At 37.6% G+C, this 17,600-nt stretch overlaps 1 protein-coding gene across 2 annotated transcripts in view; it reads left to right on the top strand.

Annotated features, from left to right (window-relative positions):
- Positions 1-17,600, top strand: part of tars2 (threonyl-tRNA synthetase 2, mitochondrial) — a 38,809-nt gene that overhangs the window by 10,639 nt on the left and 10,570 nt on the right. For both annotated transcript variants that reach the window (XM_079837970.1, XM_079837969.1), the window contains exons 6-11: positions 2,303-2,367; positions 2,444-2,522; positions 6,043-6,189; positions 8,388-8,486; positions 10,458-10,624; positions 12,224-12,386. In XM_079837970.1, coding sequence (XP_079694096.1) covers positions 2,303-2,367; positions 2,444-2,522; positions 6,043-6,189; positions 8,388-8,486; positions 10,458-10,624; positions 12,224-12,386 — 720 coding nt within the window. The remainder of the gene's footprint in view (positions 1-2,302; positions 2,368-2,443; positions 2,523-6,042; positions 6,190-8,387; positions 8,487-10,457; positions 10,625-12,223; positions 12,387-17,600) is intronic.

Genomic DNA, 17,600 nt, shown 5'->3' with positions numbered 1-17,600 from the left:
ATAAAAAAAAAAGCTTCTAAGCTTTAGAATGGGAGTGAATGGGAAAAAAAATCTTTGATGCACAAAAATGTCCATCATAAAAGTAATCCACATGGCTCCAGGGTGTTAATAAAAGGCCTTTTGAAGCAAAGTGATACATTTTTGTAAGAATATCCAATTAAAACTTTATAAACTGTATTGACTGGCTTCCTGCAACAGCCGTACGCGAGTCGAGTTCTGGCGGAAGAGTGACCTCTGACCTGACACATGATGTACGACGTAGGATGTAGGAGTAGCATAAGCTCAGGTGAGAGCAGACGCCTCTTGCGGTTTGAACAAATAGGGCTGGGCAACAAACTCAAGCTCCTCTGACATTTCTCAGACAAATTCTCATTTTAGACTTCTGATTCGTGACCTTTGTTTTGCTCTATCCTCTGCGCTATTTATTTATAGTTTATAAAGTTATAAATATGGATGTTTTTCTTACAAAACTACATCACTTTGCTTCAGAAGGCCTTCTTAACCCCCTGGAGCCGTATGGATTACTTTTATGATGAATAGATGTGCTTTTTTTGGTACCATTTATAAAGGATATTTTTTTTATTATAACTCTGATTGTGTTTGGCTGAAAGAAGAAAGTCATGTATGCCTAGGATGGCTTGAGGGTGAGTAAATCATGGGATAATTTTCCTTTTTGGGTGAACTATCCCTTTAAGTTTACTCTTATGCTGCGTTCACACCGAACGCAAATAGAGCGTCAGGCGCGAGTGATTTCCATGTTAAGTCAATGGAAAGGCGCGATTCCGCCTCATTCGCGTGTCCAGTTTGTGCGAATTGGACGCAAATTGAGCGTCTTGCACAATACGCGCGTTATGCACGAGTGGTGCTTTTTGTGCATTCACGCGTTTGAAGCAAATTCGTGTCTGACGTCCGAGTTAAAAAAATTAAACTTTGGCGTCAATTCGCACCGCATTAACCAATCAGGAGCCTGCTTGCTGCTGTCACGTGGTAAAGTGACGTGATGAGAAACCCTGCATAATTTAAAAATACTGCTATTGTGTCACAAAATGTAGTTTTAAGACTTTTTCCTATTTAAAAAAAATAATCTCGTGTTTTTGGAGTTGTGAGATCCAGGCGATCACCGGGCGCTCAGCGCTCATTAACCCCAGCAAGAGCAGCCTTTCCTTAGCCTGTCCTTCTGATGTCTGCCGCTGGCTCTGATATCCTGTATTGGTTCGTCTTGTGTGGATCTAACGGGCGATCTTTGGTGTCATTAATCTATAATTTGTTGTCTGCCAAATCGTTTTGACTGAGGGCAAAGAGAAGTTTCATAACTTAATTTTTTTAGGATATTTAAATATACATGCAGTGAAGATAAAGGAGGAGTTGCCTGGACCACATTTGTGTGGCTATTAATGTTTAATATATATTTTTAATGAAAATGAAAAGAGGCAGAGTGGTGTTTTATGACATTTCTCCTGGAGCGCCTTAACATGCGTCTATTTCGATTCAAACGCTCAATTTATACATATAGAATGGATGCAAAATGTTCAAGCGTCCAACTAGACGCGGTAGACACGATTTTGACGCTCTATTCGCGTTTGATGTGAACGCAGCATTACTCATTTAGATAAGGAATGGAAAATTTTTGACAATCTCACTGGGCCTCCATTCATTAAACTTTTGTAAATATATGAGTAAATTCAGAGTAATTTGCTTGTAAAACAGGCCTTCCCAAAAACTCTCCTGTGGATACACTTCGTAAACAACAGATGTTAAGGCTGGCCCACACTGAAAGAGTTTTAAAATCTTATCAGATTTTTAAAACGGTGTGCGTTTGTCCAACTTTTGATTCAACGTGTGGAATATTTACGGTTTGAGATCGGTGTGGCCGTGACGTTCTTCTGAGCAGATTCAAATCTGATTCATCAGGTGGTGTGTGTATACTTGTGAGGGCCAAATGTCCTGATTTATATAGTCATGTCACCTTTATATAGTGCTTTATACAATACAGATTGTTTCAAAGCAGCTTTACAGTGATAACAGGAAAAGGATGCAGTTCAGCTGAAGTCAGTTCAGTGTTGATTCAGTTCCGTTGTAAAGATCATTAATTATTTAATTAGGTAATTTCATCTATGAAGCTGTTTTTCAAAAAAATGATATAATCTTCCAGCTCAGTAAAGTTCACATACAACAGTGTTAGTACAGTCAGATCAATAATATTGTGAAATAGTATTATAACTGACTAGTTTACTAGTCCTCACTAGTCATTATGTCTATGGAATGTCTTCATAAAACATGAAAATCCAATGTGTTTGTGTAGGATGATGCTGTCAGACTGCAGCTGGCTGAAGAGCAGATAATGGGAAACACAGTCGGCGTCTACAGGTCTGAAGTCGCTCTCACTGTCCTGCTGGAGAAGATTGTGTGTGTTTGGAGTCTGATGTCTGTGTCTCTCTGTCAGGTGTGGAGACAGTCTGGGTGTGTGTCCAGGTGTTCTTCTGCCACACACAGGCTTCTTGAAGGCATTTAAGATGCTCCAGGTAACTCCTCTGTGTGTGTGTTTGACTGAATGTGTTTGTTGTGATGTTGCTGCTTGAATGGCTTTTTTGTTGTCATAGTGTTTACATTGTTGTTGCATGGTTAACTTCCTGTTTATTGCATTAATATCTTTGGCTCTTCTTGTTTCACAGTCTCCCTTCCCTATTCACAGGCTGTCGTTCTCTCTTTTGGGTCATGACATGGCTCTTAGTTCAGTTTTATTTATGGATCATTTTGTTTTTCATCCACATTTCTGGGTTTGTTTAAATGAGAGTTTGATGTTGATGCATTTGTACATTTAATGTGATTAACTTTTACGTCATGCTTTTGATAAGCAATGGCCTTCTTCATGGAGTTTGTAAACTAGAATGAAGAATCTTTATGCAGCTTCTATTTATATGACGTTGTTGAGACCACAAATGTCACACTGCAAAATGGACAAAAAATACCATAAATGTTTAAAAATACACTCACTTTTTTGAAAGTCTCTTCTACTCAACAAGGCTGCATTTATTTGATCAAAATACAATTTAAACAGTCATTTTGTGAAATATTATTTTACATTCAAAATAACTGATTTCTATTGTAATGTATTTTAAAATGTAATTAATTCCTGGGATGCAAAGCTGAATTTTCAGCCTCATTACTCCAATCTTCAGTGTAGAGTTAATTTCGTTAACGAAATCTAGGATGATAAAATGTTCGTTGGCGTCCTTTTTTTCCATTACTAAGACGAGGTGACCACTGTGACGATATAAAGTCTTTTTTGCTGTTATTTAATATAAAAACCTTAATGTAATTTGGAATTATTGGATTATTGATTTTTTTTTTATTGATATTGAATGTCGCTGTTTTAATTTTTGAGAGAAGTTTCTTCTTTCTACGTCCCACGTCTACGTCTGTATGATAAATAGCCTAAAATAAATCAGGAAACTAGATGGGGTAAAATAAACCATGCATATGAGTTGACATTCTCTTGATTTGTGCTTAGAGGTGAAAGTGCAATAATTGTAGTTAAGACAGGATTATTAAATTAGGACATTTAAGTAGATTTTATAAGCGTGTCCTTGAAAAAGAAAAACATTACTGGTGTGTGTCTTGAGATAAAACAATGTGACATTATTTTAAGATATGTCATTGCAAGTTGCTTTCAGTTAAAACGGCTAAAACATGCATCTTAGTCTGGGACTATCTTAAGCCTTGTCTGTGAAAGGTTACTCGACTAAAACTTGACCAAACAAAAACAGGACAAGGTTGACTAAATATGAAAACAAAACAAGAAAAAGTACATTTGACACAGGATTAAATTAAGAAATGGCTGACAAAATGAGCACTATTCAGTGCCAAATGATCTTTTAGAAATCATTCTAATTTGATGATTTTCTGCTCAAGAAACTTTTCTGATAATTATCAGTGTTGAAAACAGTTGTGCTGCTGAATATTTTTGTGGAAACTGTGATCCAAATCTTTCAGGATTCTTTTGATGAGTAGAATGTTCAACAGAACAGCGTTTGAACTGTTTTGTAACATTTATAAATACTTGTTTTTATTATGAAATCTATTATAAAATGTTACATTTTTTAATAGTAGTCAGTGTTTCCTACAGATTAGAAACCAATTTGTGGTGTCTGGTGGGTGGGCGGGGATTTGGATGGTGGGTTGGGGTATTCGGGGGGCATATGGTGATTGGCACAAATATCGAACCATTGCATTACAAATGTAAATTATTATTTTTCCAGCCACCAAATGACTCTAATTTGCCTCTTTGCATTGGAATTATCTATTTTAACCTTAATTACTACACTAATTGTAATATAAAATATTTGAAGTGGTCCTTAATGGACCAAAATTATTGCACAAATAGTAGGTCTATTTAGTAGCAAAAGATATCCTCAAAAATATTATTAAACTAAAATATAGAAAATGTATTTAATTAAAAAATTGTTAAGGTGTATGGTTACATTTGACCACCAATGAGTATAAGTGTGACCTATTAGTAAGGAATACCTGAGGGCTAAATACAATAACATTAATGTTAACAATGTTGCATCTCCATCACTCTCCATTATAAAACGATCTTGTAAATATGGTTGACGTAATAATCAATGCAAACTATGCTGTACTGATTACCATAAATTGCTGCAAATACTTGTATAGTGAAGCTGTTGTCTATCCGCTTAAGCCATTCAAATGCATTGACACAGAGCTGGTTTGTTTGGAACTATTGAGAGCTCCGTGAACCGCGCGCCGCCGGGAGATGAGATCATGTCGCAACTCAACTTTTCAACGCCTCTGGCTTAACTGTTATGCCACATTAGCGCCAAAACGCTATTTATTGTTTGAATTTCGTATTAAAACTTTAAAAATTTTAATAGCTTAGACTTTATTTCATATTAAAAGCAGGTTTGGCAATTTGGCGTGAGATTTACTTGGGCAGAGTGAGAGCGTGAGACAGAGCCTGAAAACGTGTGCCTCGTGCCAAATGCGTGAGAGTTGGCAACCCTGCTTACGGTCGAATGGAACGCACCATGTGTGTGTGAGAGAGAGAGAGAGACACACACGTGTGAATGACAGAGACGGAGGGAGAGCAGGGAAAGGAAATGCAGCTGAACGAATACGCTGCGTGTTTTAAATATGTGGCGGATGGTGTTAATTCTGTGGCGCACCCCCACAAATTAGTCTATGTGTGGGAAACACTGGTAGTCCAAAGTAGAGACCTGCGTGGGATGGATTTTTCAGTCCCGCTCCCGCAGCATTCGGTCCCACTTTAGTTATCCGTATGTAATATGTTACCTTCTCCTGCTCCCGAACGCAACAGTCATGTTTTGTCCCGCTCCCGCCCACAAAAAAGTATGACTAGATTTTTGTTTTCAGTACGTCCATAAAACAGTTTCAAGTAATTTAACATAAAAGCAAGCGCATGCATGGTTTTGCGTGGCATAATGCGTGCAAAGTGCGCTCACTTTATAATCCCTAAAAAGCTATCATCTCAGTTTGTGATCTCAATGAAGCTGACTGCACAATTCATTTTCCATAATGTCTACACTTTCTTTGTTATAATCAGGATTTGCCAGCATGCAGAATTCAGCACTGAACAAAAACTAAATGTATCTGATTGGCCATTGCGTTTTTGAAATCAACACAAATGTCCGTGATTGGCTACATTGCACAATGCAGCAAAAACATGTTAGAAACAGAAACTCTGCCTATACATGCACCTGTAAATTGTTTTTATTTTGTTTTAGTTGTTCTTGTTGCTTTTTTGCAATAGATGAATAACAATTTATTATATTTTTAGATATATTTTTTATTCTCCCGCAACCTGCACACACACAAGTACCTTTGGTCTCTAGTCCAAAGTTTTTTAATAGTAGTGCAAGTATTCTTATGAAGTCTTATGAAATAGTCTCTTCATCTACTGAAGCTCAGATTGTGTCCACATCACATTCAGAAATATGCCTTTAAACTCCTAATTGTCTTCCTCATAACACTTATTTTACGCTGTATCTGTCTTTCTCTCAGGTGTCTCCTGTAACTCTGTCCGGTTCAACAGAGGCTTCAGGTATCCTCAGGATGATTGGAGTCGCTTTTCCAGGAGAAAGAGAACGAGAGGAATGGGAGAGAGAACAAGAGGAGGCCAGAAAGAGAGACCACAGGAGAATCGGGAAGGTGAGTGTTGTTTGTGGTGTCACTACAGTAGTAACTCAGCTGGTTAGATGCACCTCTGATTGATTCCTTATACTGATATATAGAGGCTCACAACAGCTTCATTAGCATGATTATGTGGAGTCAAATTAGTCTTGATTTATAAACAGTTAGGGCGGGGTTGAAAATATGTATTTCTCGATTTTAATCAGTTCTCATTTTGATGAACTTATAGCGATTCTTAAACCTCAAGAATCTATCTTTTATGCCGGGTTTAGACTACACAATATCGGCACGATCCGTTTGACATAGGGTAAATGACAATGGGTGTCGGGATGCAAGAATCGATCATTTAATCTCTTATAGTGTGTCATAGTGGACGACAACCGATGTGTCTGTAATGCTTTAGAAAGGAAAGGCTAGCATGTTTAATTTTTTACGGTCCTCCACGATTGGTTCTGTCACGTGCTGTTGACCAATAATAGCACAAAAGCTCTTCCGTACACAACGAAATTGAGACTATCGTATTGTTGCTACTAGGTGGAATAGACCCTTCGCAGAGACCCGCCCCCCTTGGTTACTTTTGCTATGTCTTACGCCACGCATCATGTTCTCAGGCAGTAAAAAATACATCACGGAGCAAAGAGGACACTGAAAACATGCTGACCGGCAAGACAGACAGAGCAGGTTACTTTTGGTATGAAAAAAAGTCTCAGCTTACAAATTGTGTCATTTGTAAGAAATTCAAATAATAAAAAAACGTTTTGTGACTCTTTAATGTTTAATATGTAGTGCCTCAGTTCAAGGGGCACACGAATCGATCATCTCTTCCTCTTTACTACTAGTTATAGCATGAAATAAACATAAGGTATTTTGTTTCAACCATGGAAAGACGTCAACACACACCTTTTTTCAAGTTAGTCCACAACGTTAATCTACTAAAGCCGAAAGAATACTTCGTTTTTTTTTACTCGTACACGAGTGTATGCGCACAGTCAAATGCACAGCCTTGCAAAGTAAACTTCTTTTGACTTGTACATGTACACAGGAGTTCGGCGCAAGCAGCGTTTTACAAAGTATGCGTGGTTACAAAATCTGGCGGTGCGCGTTCAAAATGCACACTGTACGCTGACCCAAGCGTACGCATAAAAAGTGAAGTGTACTTTGGCCTTAACTCTATTGTCTGGTTTTTTTTTTGGACAAAATGGTTATGATTGGTATTATTAATATTATTCATAAATTCTTTGGTCACACTTTAGTTTAGAGTCCAATTCTCACTATTAACTATTAATCATGACTTTTGCCTTGATAAAACTCCTTATTTACTGCTTATTAATAGTTAGTAAGGTAGTTGTTAAGTTTAGGTATTGGGTAGGATTAAGGGATGTAGAATGCGGTCATGCAGAATAAGTCATTAATATGTGCTTTATAAAGTACTAATAAACAGCCAATATCCTAATAATATGCATGCTAATAAGCAACTATATGATAGTGAGAATTGAACCCTAAAATAAAGTGTTACCATATTTTTCTTTGCCTGTTCTTCAGTATGTAATATATGGTTTAATAAATCTCATGAAGTTTCTATGAAAGCCACCGCTTAAATTTTAGTCTAAATTAAAAAATAAATTAGAAACACAATTATTTCATTGAAAAGTTATTATTATAACCATATTATTATTAAAAACTGTCTTTTGTGCAATTTAAATGTTTGTATACAAATTAGTTGTTAATTTTAACCTTCAATATTATGGTAATGGAATAACTGACAGGGTTCCCTGTTTACAGCATTAATTGAGGTTTTATATTTCCTTTAAAAAAAAATTATCATGTACTGTACCCGATTATATATCCTAATGAATTTGGAATTACAAGCTTGCAAATCTAATTGTGTGTCAATGCCCAGCCCTAATAAAAACAATGTTTTTGCTTATTTTATCTTAAGGCTTTGTGTATGTATTAATTGTTGAATATGTATTCTGTATTGAATCTGTATTGTTGAAATGTCAAGCCAAGACTTCTAAATAGAGCATTTCTACAATGTCATCAGAACCTGAAAGCCTTTGCTTTTGTATGATGCTTTATTCATGTCGCTAGGTGTCAGAATAAGCCCAAGATGGGTTCCATACCGGCCAGAGCAACTTAATCTTGAACAATGTTTTGTTTATTTGTAAGATGTTTCCAGCTGGCACTGATGTTGTTCTGTTTTTGACCTGTCACAGGCGCAGGAGTTGTTCTTCTTTCATGATGTCAGCCCTGGCAGCTGTTTCTTCATGCCTAAAGGAGCTCATATATACAATACGCTCACTGACTTTATAAAGGTACAAACTCGGCACGGTTACACCCTTGCACTCTGCAAATGCTTGCAACATCCATTTCTCACATTCAGCAATAGCATATCATGGTGTATTACTCTTTAAGAGAATAAGCACACATATGATGTACATTATTGAGTGATGTGCCGCTAGCACTACAGTTTGTCCTACTCATTGTAGGGCAGTTGAAGTGAGCATAAGTGTACAGGGAGTGCAGAATTATTAGGCACGTTGGTTTTCTGATCATATTTTTTTTCCAGGCACATTTGACCAATTCCAAACCACAGTAATCCTAATAACTACTATTGATTTAGTATTTAATAATGTATAAGTGATATATAATTGTTCATGAAGGCTGGAAATGAAAATCACCTTATATTCAGGTGTGCAGAATTATTAGGCATGTTTTCTTTTACAGATAAATTGAGCCAAAAAAAGAGATTTAACTCAGACTGAAAAGTCAAAAAGAATTAAATGCCCATGAGAAGGATGCAATACTAATGCAATACTAGACATTGCAGTTAAGGCATGACCATTGGACAGTGAAATGCTCGTTGGGTCAGCAGGATCTGACAAAAACAGGTGATGATGAAAAGACACCTGTTAACTGCAAAAGAATTAAGGTGAAGAATTAAGGGTGAAACCATCAGGAACCCTTTAGTCTCCAGCGCCACCATTTTCCAAAGCTCCAACCTACCTGGAGTCTCCAGAAGTGCAAGGTGTCAGGATCTCAGAGACTTCAGTTAGGTAAAGAATCCTAAAAAATGACCCCCACTAAATAAGAATCACAAGCTGAAGTGTTGTAAAATACATGAAGAAGGTTTTTTTATAGGCTTTATGGACAGATAGGTTGAGAGTGACTCTTGAAGGACCAGCACCACATCCTCTAGTACCACTGTTTGAAGAATTCATCTTCCAGAATCTGGCAGTACGTTTTGGGAGTTCATTTTTAGTCCATCTCTGCAAAACGGACTTCAGGATGGACTAAAATGAACGCCCAAAACGTACTGCCAGATTCTGGAAGATGAATTCTTCAAACAGTGGTACTAGAGGATGTGGTGCTGGTCCTTCAAGAGTCATTCTCAACCTATAAAACCTATAAAGCCTATAAAAAAACCTTCTTCATGTATTTTACAACACTTCAGCTTATGATTCTTATTTAGTGGGGGTCATTTTTTAGGATTCTTTACCTAACTGAAGTCTCTGAGATCCTGACACCTTGCACTTCTGGAGACTCCAGGTAGGTTGCAGCTTTGGAAAATGGTGGCGCTGGAGACTAAAGGGTTCCTGATGGTTTCACCCTTAATTCTTCACCTTAATTCTTAATTCTTTTGCAGTTAACAGGTGTCTTTTCTTCACCACCTGTTTTTGTCTGACCCTGCTGACCCAACGAGCATTTCACTGTCCAATGGTCATGCCTTAACTGCAATGTCTAGTATTGCATTAGTATTGCATCCTTCTCATGGGCATTTAATACTTTTTGACTTTTCAGTCTGAGTTAAATCTCTTTTTTGGCTCAATTTATCTGTAAAAGAAAACATGCCTAATAATTCTGCACACCTGAATATAAGGTGATTTTCATTTCCAGCCTTCATGAACAATTATATATCACTTATACATTATTAAATACTAAATCAATAGTAGTTATTAGGATTACTGTGGTTTGGAATTGGTCAAATGTGCCTGGAAAAAAAATATGATCAGAAAATCAACGTGCCTAATAATTCTGCACTCCCTGTATAATATACTATTATTTCATGTCAGGCTTTACAGGGTTAAAACCTTTGATTTCCAAGGCTTCAGAGCTTCTGCATACATATGCATGCATATTATTACAAAGATTTAAAAAAAAAAAATTATTAGATATTTACTTCATGTTTTGCCTCCTTCGGAGAGTCCTTCAAAGCCTCAAAAAATCGGGACTGTGCTCCTCATGGCATATGTAATGCTAATGTAACTACTTCCTCTTCCTGTCAGAGTGAGTACAGGAGGCGGGGCTTCAGTGAAGTCGTGACTCCAACCCTGTACAGCACGTCTCTGTGGGAGCGATCAGGTCACTGGGAGCATTACAGTGAGAACATGTTCACGGTGACCTGTGAGCCGCACACCTTCGCTCTCAAACCCATGAACTGCCCCGCTCACTGGTGAGTCTGACACTTTAGTTTTTGGCATCTAAACTATTCATATCGTTCATGAATTTTCATAATTTATTGAAAAAACATCCAAGAATTTAAACATTTCGAAAACGTTCAAATGTTTTTGAACATGGTATGAATAGGCTTTTACTTATTTAATTTACTCATAAACTACAGGTCAAAAGATTTTTTTTATTAAAGAAATTAACATTTTAACTCAGCAAGGATTGATCAAAAGAAATAGAGAACACTAGGGATGCCACAATTATCAATATAATATTGAACCGTTCGGTACGGCATTCACGGTTCAATATGCGCTTGTGAATGGCTTTGCTTTGAATCGGTTTTGCATTTAATTAATTATTTTTTATTTCTCTCTAAATGGGCTCTGTTTGAGTGTGCCTGTTATGTGGGTGGGGTGTGCAATATCATGATTTTTGATTGTGGATGATTAAAATGTCACAATCTGCTTTTGGAAAAAATATCTTAATGCTACTGTACACATTTTATCATTTGCCTCCATCCCAATATACTGAACAACACAACATACATTCACATCACACGTTAGTGGTAGAGTTATACTCACGGAACACTATAGTTATTCACAATCACAAAAGTTCATTATTTGCATGCGTTTTAAAGCCTTGCCGGTTAAACATTTCATTTGCGTGCTTATGCACTATTTTAACATGCGCTTTTCTGAGCGTGCGCACTAAAAGCCTGTCAAACACGCCATTACTTGACTAAGTAGTCTTACTGCGCTAATACTGTCAAATACACACAACATAAACGGCATCGGTTATGTCTAAAATGAAAGTAAAAAGGGGTGTGTGTCTGTATATTAGATGCGTGCAGGTCTTGAATTGACAGCAGTGCAGCCTAGTGAACATGCTGCCGCTTGTCCTTAAATTGTCATTTTTGACTCACTCTAATGTTGTTCCAAACCTGTATTCATTTCTTCTGTTGAACACAGACAGTTGAATACCAGACACTTGATGGTAGCCATTAACTTCCTATTATTATTTCCTACAATAGGGACCAGCAACTGTTTGGTTTCCAACATTCTTCAAAATTTATGTTATGTCTAATGGAAGAAAGAACTTTATTCAGGTGTAAAACAACTTGAGCGTGAGTAATCAATGACAGAATTTTCATTTTTGAGTCAGAACCGAAAACCGTGCTTAAAAAACCAAGGTATGTATTGAACCGTGGACTAACTATATTGTTGCATCCATAGAAAACGCACATAGAAAAGTTTTTTTTTTATTGAAATATTTCACAATATTACTGTTTTTACTGTATTTTTGATCAACTATATAAAAATAAATAGAGAACGTTTTATATTGAAATTTCACAATATTATGTTTTTTTTTTTATCCAATAAATAAAAATAAAAACGTTTTTTTTTTTTATTACAATAATATTTGACAAGACTTACAATAAAAAAAATCTTGCCACCTCTACTTTTGAACAGTAGTGTATATAAGAATATATGTAATTTTAATTGACATAAATTATTTCAAATCATAAGAAAGATGTATTATTTTCTCATGAATTGAATCAAGAATCCTCCACCCGTTCAGTCCAGTAACTGTGTCCTTTGTGCAGTGTGATGTACGAGCAGAGGGTGCGTTCTTGGCGTGAGCTTCCCATCCGCTGGGCAGATTTTGGAGCGCTGCACCGTAATGAACACTCAGGGGCGCTGGGGGGTTTAACCAGAGTCCGACGCTTCTGCCAGGACGACGCGCACATCTTCTGCACGCCAGAACAGGTACCATTTCAAAAAGCATCAATAATATCAAACAGTGATGGCAGAATAAAAGGGTACCAGACAGGGGCGTAGCAACCATTATAAGAGGACATGTGTCTCTCCACTTAGGAATTTCCAAGTTTCTCCCCAATGTTTTGAGATATTCAATGTATTTTAAGGAGTTTAGTTTTTTTATCAAAATGAAAAAAAGATTTAGTTGCCTGCCTGTAGAGGACTTTTAGACCAAGCAGAAGCATCTGTCAAGCAGATTCAGCAGTGAACTGCACAATAGCACAAGATGTGACCGTGTATTCATGTGCACACGCCATGCTTAAATGACGTCACTGTCGGACGACTTCTGTCACTTGAGAGTTCCTGTAACTACCTGGTGTGAAAGCCTCTATTGAATTTAACTTTGATGAAAAGTCTGAGAGGAATATACTACAGTCTTTACAATGGCAATCACTGTATGAAGCTCCTAGATCACGTAATTTTCACAACTTATAAAAGTGTTTCATGGTGTTTTTATGTCATGTCGTGAGCTTTATTTATATAGCGCTTTATACAATACAGGTTGTCTCAAAGCAGCTTAACAGTGATAACAGGAAAATTATTCAATTATGCAAACAAGAGTTCATTTCGGCTGTATAGCAGCTCTAAAAAGAAAATGGTGTCATTGTTCAGCTGAAGTCAGTTTAGTGTTGATTCTGTTCAGTTATAAAGATCATCAATTTAGTCCATTTCATCTATAAAGCAGTTCTGCAGAAAAAAAGTGATGTCATCGTTCATTTCAGTTCTCATCCAACAGCGTCAGTACAGTCAGATCAATAATAGTGTTGAATATTAAGGGCCCTATCATACACCCGGCGCAATGTTTTTTGCTAGTTTCGTCCTGATGCAGTTATCATTTTCACATCCTGCGCCACGTTGTTTAAATAGCAAATGCACTCGTGCCCATCTGTTCGCCCATGGGCGTGCTGGTCTGAAAACGAGGTGTGTTCAGGCGCATTGTTGGCGTGTTGTGATTTTGAGGAACTGAAAACGACTGCTCCATTGACCAACTAAAACCTGGTCTTAAAGGATTAGTTCACTTTTAAATAAACTTTTGCTGATAATTTCACTCACCCCCATGTCATCCAAGATGTCCATGTCTTTCTTTCTGCAGTCGAAAAGAAATTAAGCTTTTGGATGAAAACATTACAGGGTTCTTCTCCATATAATGGACTTCAATGGGCTCCAAACGGTTCAAGGTCCAAATGACAGTTTCAGTGCAGCTTCAAGATTAAACGATACCAAACGGTGAATAAGGGTCTTATCTAGCGGTCTTATCTTGGAAGCTGCACTGAAACTGTCATTTGGACCTTGAACCGTTTGGAGCCCATTGAAGTCCATTATATGGAGAAAAACCCTGTTTTCATCCAAAACCTTAATATCTTTTCGACTGCAGAAAGAAAGACATGGACATCTTGGATGACATGGGGGTGAGTAAACTATCAGCAAAAGTTTATTTAAAAGTGAACAATTTAAGTCAATAGTGCATTATTTTTTGTGTTATTTAAAGGGCGCGTTAGTAATATGCGCACACAAACGTGCCAAATATAAAAAATAAACGGATTACAAATGTAAAAGATGATTATTGTGTACATAAAGATAAAAATGCCTACATGTCAAAATGGATAGTCATTGCATGCATCAGAATTACCTATTTGCAGTAATGACGAATGAAAGTGGCAAATTATTTAACCAATCATGGCAATACACACATAACTGACTTGTCAGTTGAGGGTGTCCATATTCCGCCATGTAAATAGCAAATCTGCCAAAATCCGTGCAACTGGCTTTTAAAGGGAATGGGAGATGAGACTCTGATTGGTTTATTGCACGTTCCGCCCAAAACACACCCATGACACATTAAGAGACTAGGTACAACCCTTTTAGACCATGCGCCTGTCGTGCTGACCGTGTTTTCCATCATTACACTAGCAAAAGTGGATTCGGACACCTTAAGTGCACCTGCGCCATGCGCTTCAGACCATGCCCTTAGATTGTTAAAATAGGGCCCGATGTATCCCAACTAAACAAGCCAGAGGCAACAGTGGCAAGGAACCCAAACTCCATCAGGTGACAGAATAGAGAAAAAAAAACTTGGGAGAAACCAGGCTCAGTCAAGGGGGCAACGAACGAACACCGTTAGATTATGATTGAGGGTGCTTTCACACTGTGCGCATCCGGGTTCGATGATGTGAACGTGGTCTTCCGACCTCGGGTTCGCTGCTGATGTGATCCAATTTTACTAAATCGCGGAGGTGAACCACTATTCATGACGTATGATTTGATAAAAATGTGTGTTTGTGTGCGTTTCACTCATTTTCCTGGCTAGCGTGACTGATGTACTGCAAGCAGAGAGCTGTAGATTTCATTTCTGCTCGCCTTCAGCGTTCTTTAGAGCATCGCAGTACATTCGCGGCAGATAGACGCAAGTGCCATTACGTACTGAAGCTTTGGAAACAAAACCAATGGATAAAAAAAAAGATATAAAAGTGAGGTGAGCAACGCTATGCATTTTGCCACCTTCACGCTCGCTGTCGTTACTAAGCAACCGGGTGAACAGCAGCTGCTTTGACGCAAACGCACCCCGGTTCGGACCCAAATAATATAATATGAACTAGGGATGAAACGGTATGGAAATTTAACATCACGATTATAGTGACCCAAATTATCACGGTTATCAATATTATCACGGTTTTGTTCAAACGAGATGAAAGTGTTCAAAAAGAACAGATGCACACACTTAAAACATTTCAACAAGTTTTATATTTGAAATTCAACAAACAACAAATAACTAAAGCAGCTCTATGCACTTTTTTAAGCTAGATTCTGTGGGATTTCCTTCCTTAATGGCCGTCATCAATAGCAACGCATAACACATAAATAATAATAATTTGTCAAAAATATAATCTCTAATATTATCACTGTAAATATATTCCCAAGCAATATTCTCATCAGTGTTCTATCAGACACATTTAAATCTAGCATATTTTATGTTAGAGCCCAAACAGTATCCTAGTGAAATAATGCATATCCATATTTCCATATGATTTGACAGTTTATTTTATTAAATATCAAAATGTGTGCATCATACCTGACACCTAGATGATCACTTTACAGTCTTTTTATGACTGTCATTCTCTTCAAATGCTATTGAAGTTTGAAACGTGTAACGTTACCAATGTTTTATGTAACTTTACAGACGGTCCCTAAATTCGCCAGCGTTATGCAAGTCATATCAGATGCGCTGTGGTTCTGCTGTGTTTTTTTTAAACCATTTTCGCTGCTGAAATAGAACAAAAACAGTCAACGACTGTATGATGAGTGAATCTCTTGCGTACATCGCTCGTTTATCTCTGCTTTGAGTGCAGATTTCAACGAGTGAGCGCGGCGCGCGCTCTGAACAAAACTCCGCTAATCTGAACGCTATGGAGTCAAAATAGGGCCACATATATCTGCAAAATAACACAATGTTTTGCAAACAAAAAATATGTTTTGCAAAAAAAAAAAATAATTTTGCAAAAAAAATAGAATATTGAGAAAAAAATGCTTTTTTGCAAGTAAAAAAATAGTAATTGCAAAAGAAAAGTTACCACTGAGAGAAAAAATAAAGTTTAGCAAAGTAAAACTTGCAGCATTGACTTTGCAACACCTTTGCGCCGCTCCTTTAAATCCGCGTTTCCGTCATCCGTGCCTCTGCGGCGCAAGCTTTCCTTTGCGCTTCATATTTCTTTGCGCCTCGCTTTGTGTCCCTGATTTGACGTGGGGGAGGGGTCAAGAGGTTGGGGTGTGTACATGGGTGTGTACAAGGGACGAAGGCGCGTCCTTCTCGTTACGTCATCAGCGCGAGCCCCAGACCGTATGGATCTCGAGACCTCTGTGTGTCATTCTGCTGCATATCATCTAGCTGTCTTTGAACACAAGAATATATTGGGCATGATTAATTGCATACATTTTTTTAATCATGTGTTTTTTTTTAATTAATGAGTTAAATTGACAACTCTACTTGTAACACTTTACCCCAACACTGATGATGTGTCAGACAGATTCAAGAAATGATTCCTGATGTAGTTTGGTTAGTTAACATAGCTGAGAGCTGCATGCATGCAACATGGGTATTTATAACCCTTACACCAGAATGCTAGACATCGATGGATCATCCTCTGCATAGAAAGTGAATGAGATTGGGCAAATTAATTGAGACAGCGAGAGATCAGCACAGTTGCTCAGCCTCAAGGGCGAGTGGCCAAATTTAAGTCAGATTGTATTGATTGACGTAACGAGAAGGACGCCTTCGTCCCTTGTACACACCCATGTACACACCCCAACCTCTTGACCCCTCCCCCACGTCAAATCAGGGACACAAAGCGAGGCGCAAAGAAAAATCAAGCGCAAAGGAAAGCTTGCGCCGCAGAGGCACGGATGACGGAAACGCGGATTTAAAGGAGCGGCGCAAAGGTGTTGCAAAGTCAGTGCTGCAGTGCTAAACTTTATTTTTTCTCTCAGTGGTAACTTTTCTTTTGCAATTATTATTTTTTTACTTGTAAAAAAGCATTTTTTTCTCAATATTCTATTTTGTTTTTTGCAAAATTATTTTTTTTTTTTGCAAAACTTTTTTTTTTTGCAAAACATATTTTTTGTTTGCAAAACATTGTGTTATTTTGCAGATATATGTGGCCCTATTTTGACTCCATAGAACGCCTCTGATTTTGAGACATTGCATTCATAAACTCAATAGAATTACGTGTAAGTGCTTATAATGCGCAACGCGATTATAACAGATGGCTTTTGAGAAGACTATTATAAGTTCAACAGCCAGAGTGACTAGTGTGCAGCCGAAATAACGTTACACTCGTAAATGGCGGTCGTTAATGTCAAGCCCTGATTATTATCCCTTAAATGTCACCCTAGTCTTGTCTGAATTTGTTCGTTCGCTTCACGTTATTATTTGCCAGACGTAGGTTTGGTATTGAGGTCAAAGTCCAATTGCCTTGCGTTCGTAGTTTTGAAGTGTTCCTCTATTACAGCGACTTTCTTCTGGCATGTTCTGCAGACAAGGTGACCATCTTAGATTAAGTTTCCCTCAGGACTTTTGTAAAAGCCAAAATATGGTCAAGCACGCCTCAGATTTGGTCCTTTTAGAAGGCTGAACAATCCCCCGAGTGCTGTCACTGCTTTCTGCCATTT

Source organism: Gobio gobio, assembly GCF_949357685.1.
Source record: "Gobio gobio genome assembly, chromosome: 15".
Taxonomy (NCBI): Eukaryota; Metazoa; Chordata; class Actinopteri; order Cypriniformes; family Gobionidae; genus Gobio; species Gobio gobio.
Note: the sequence above shows the minus strand (reverse complement) of the source record. Positions and strands in the feature narration are given on the sequence as shown.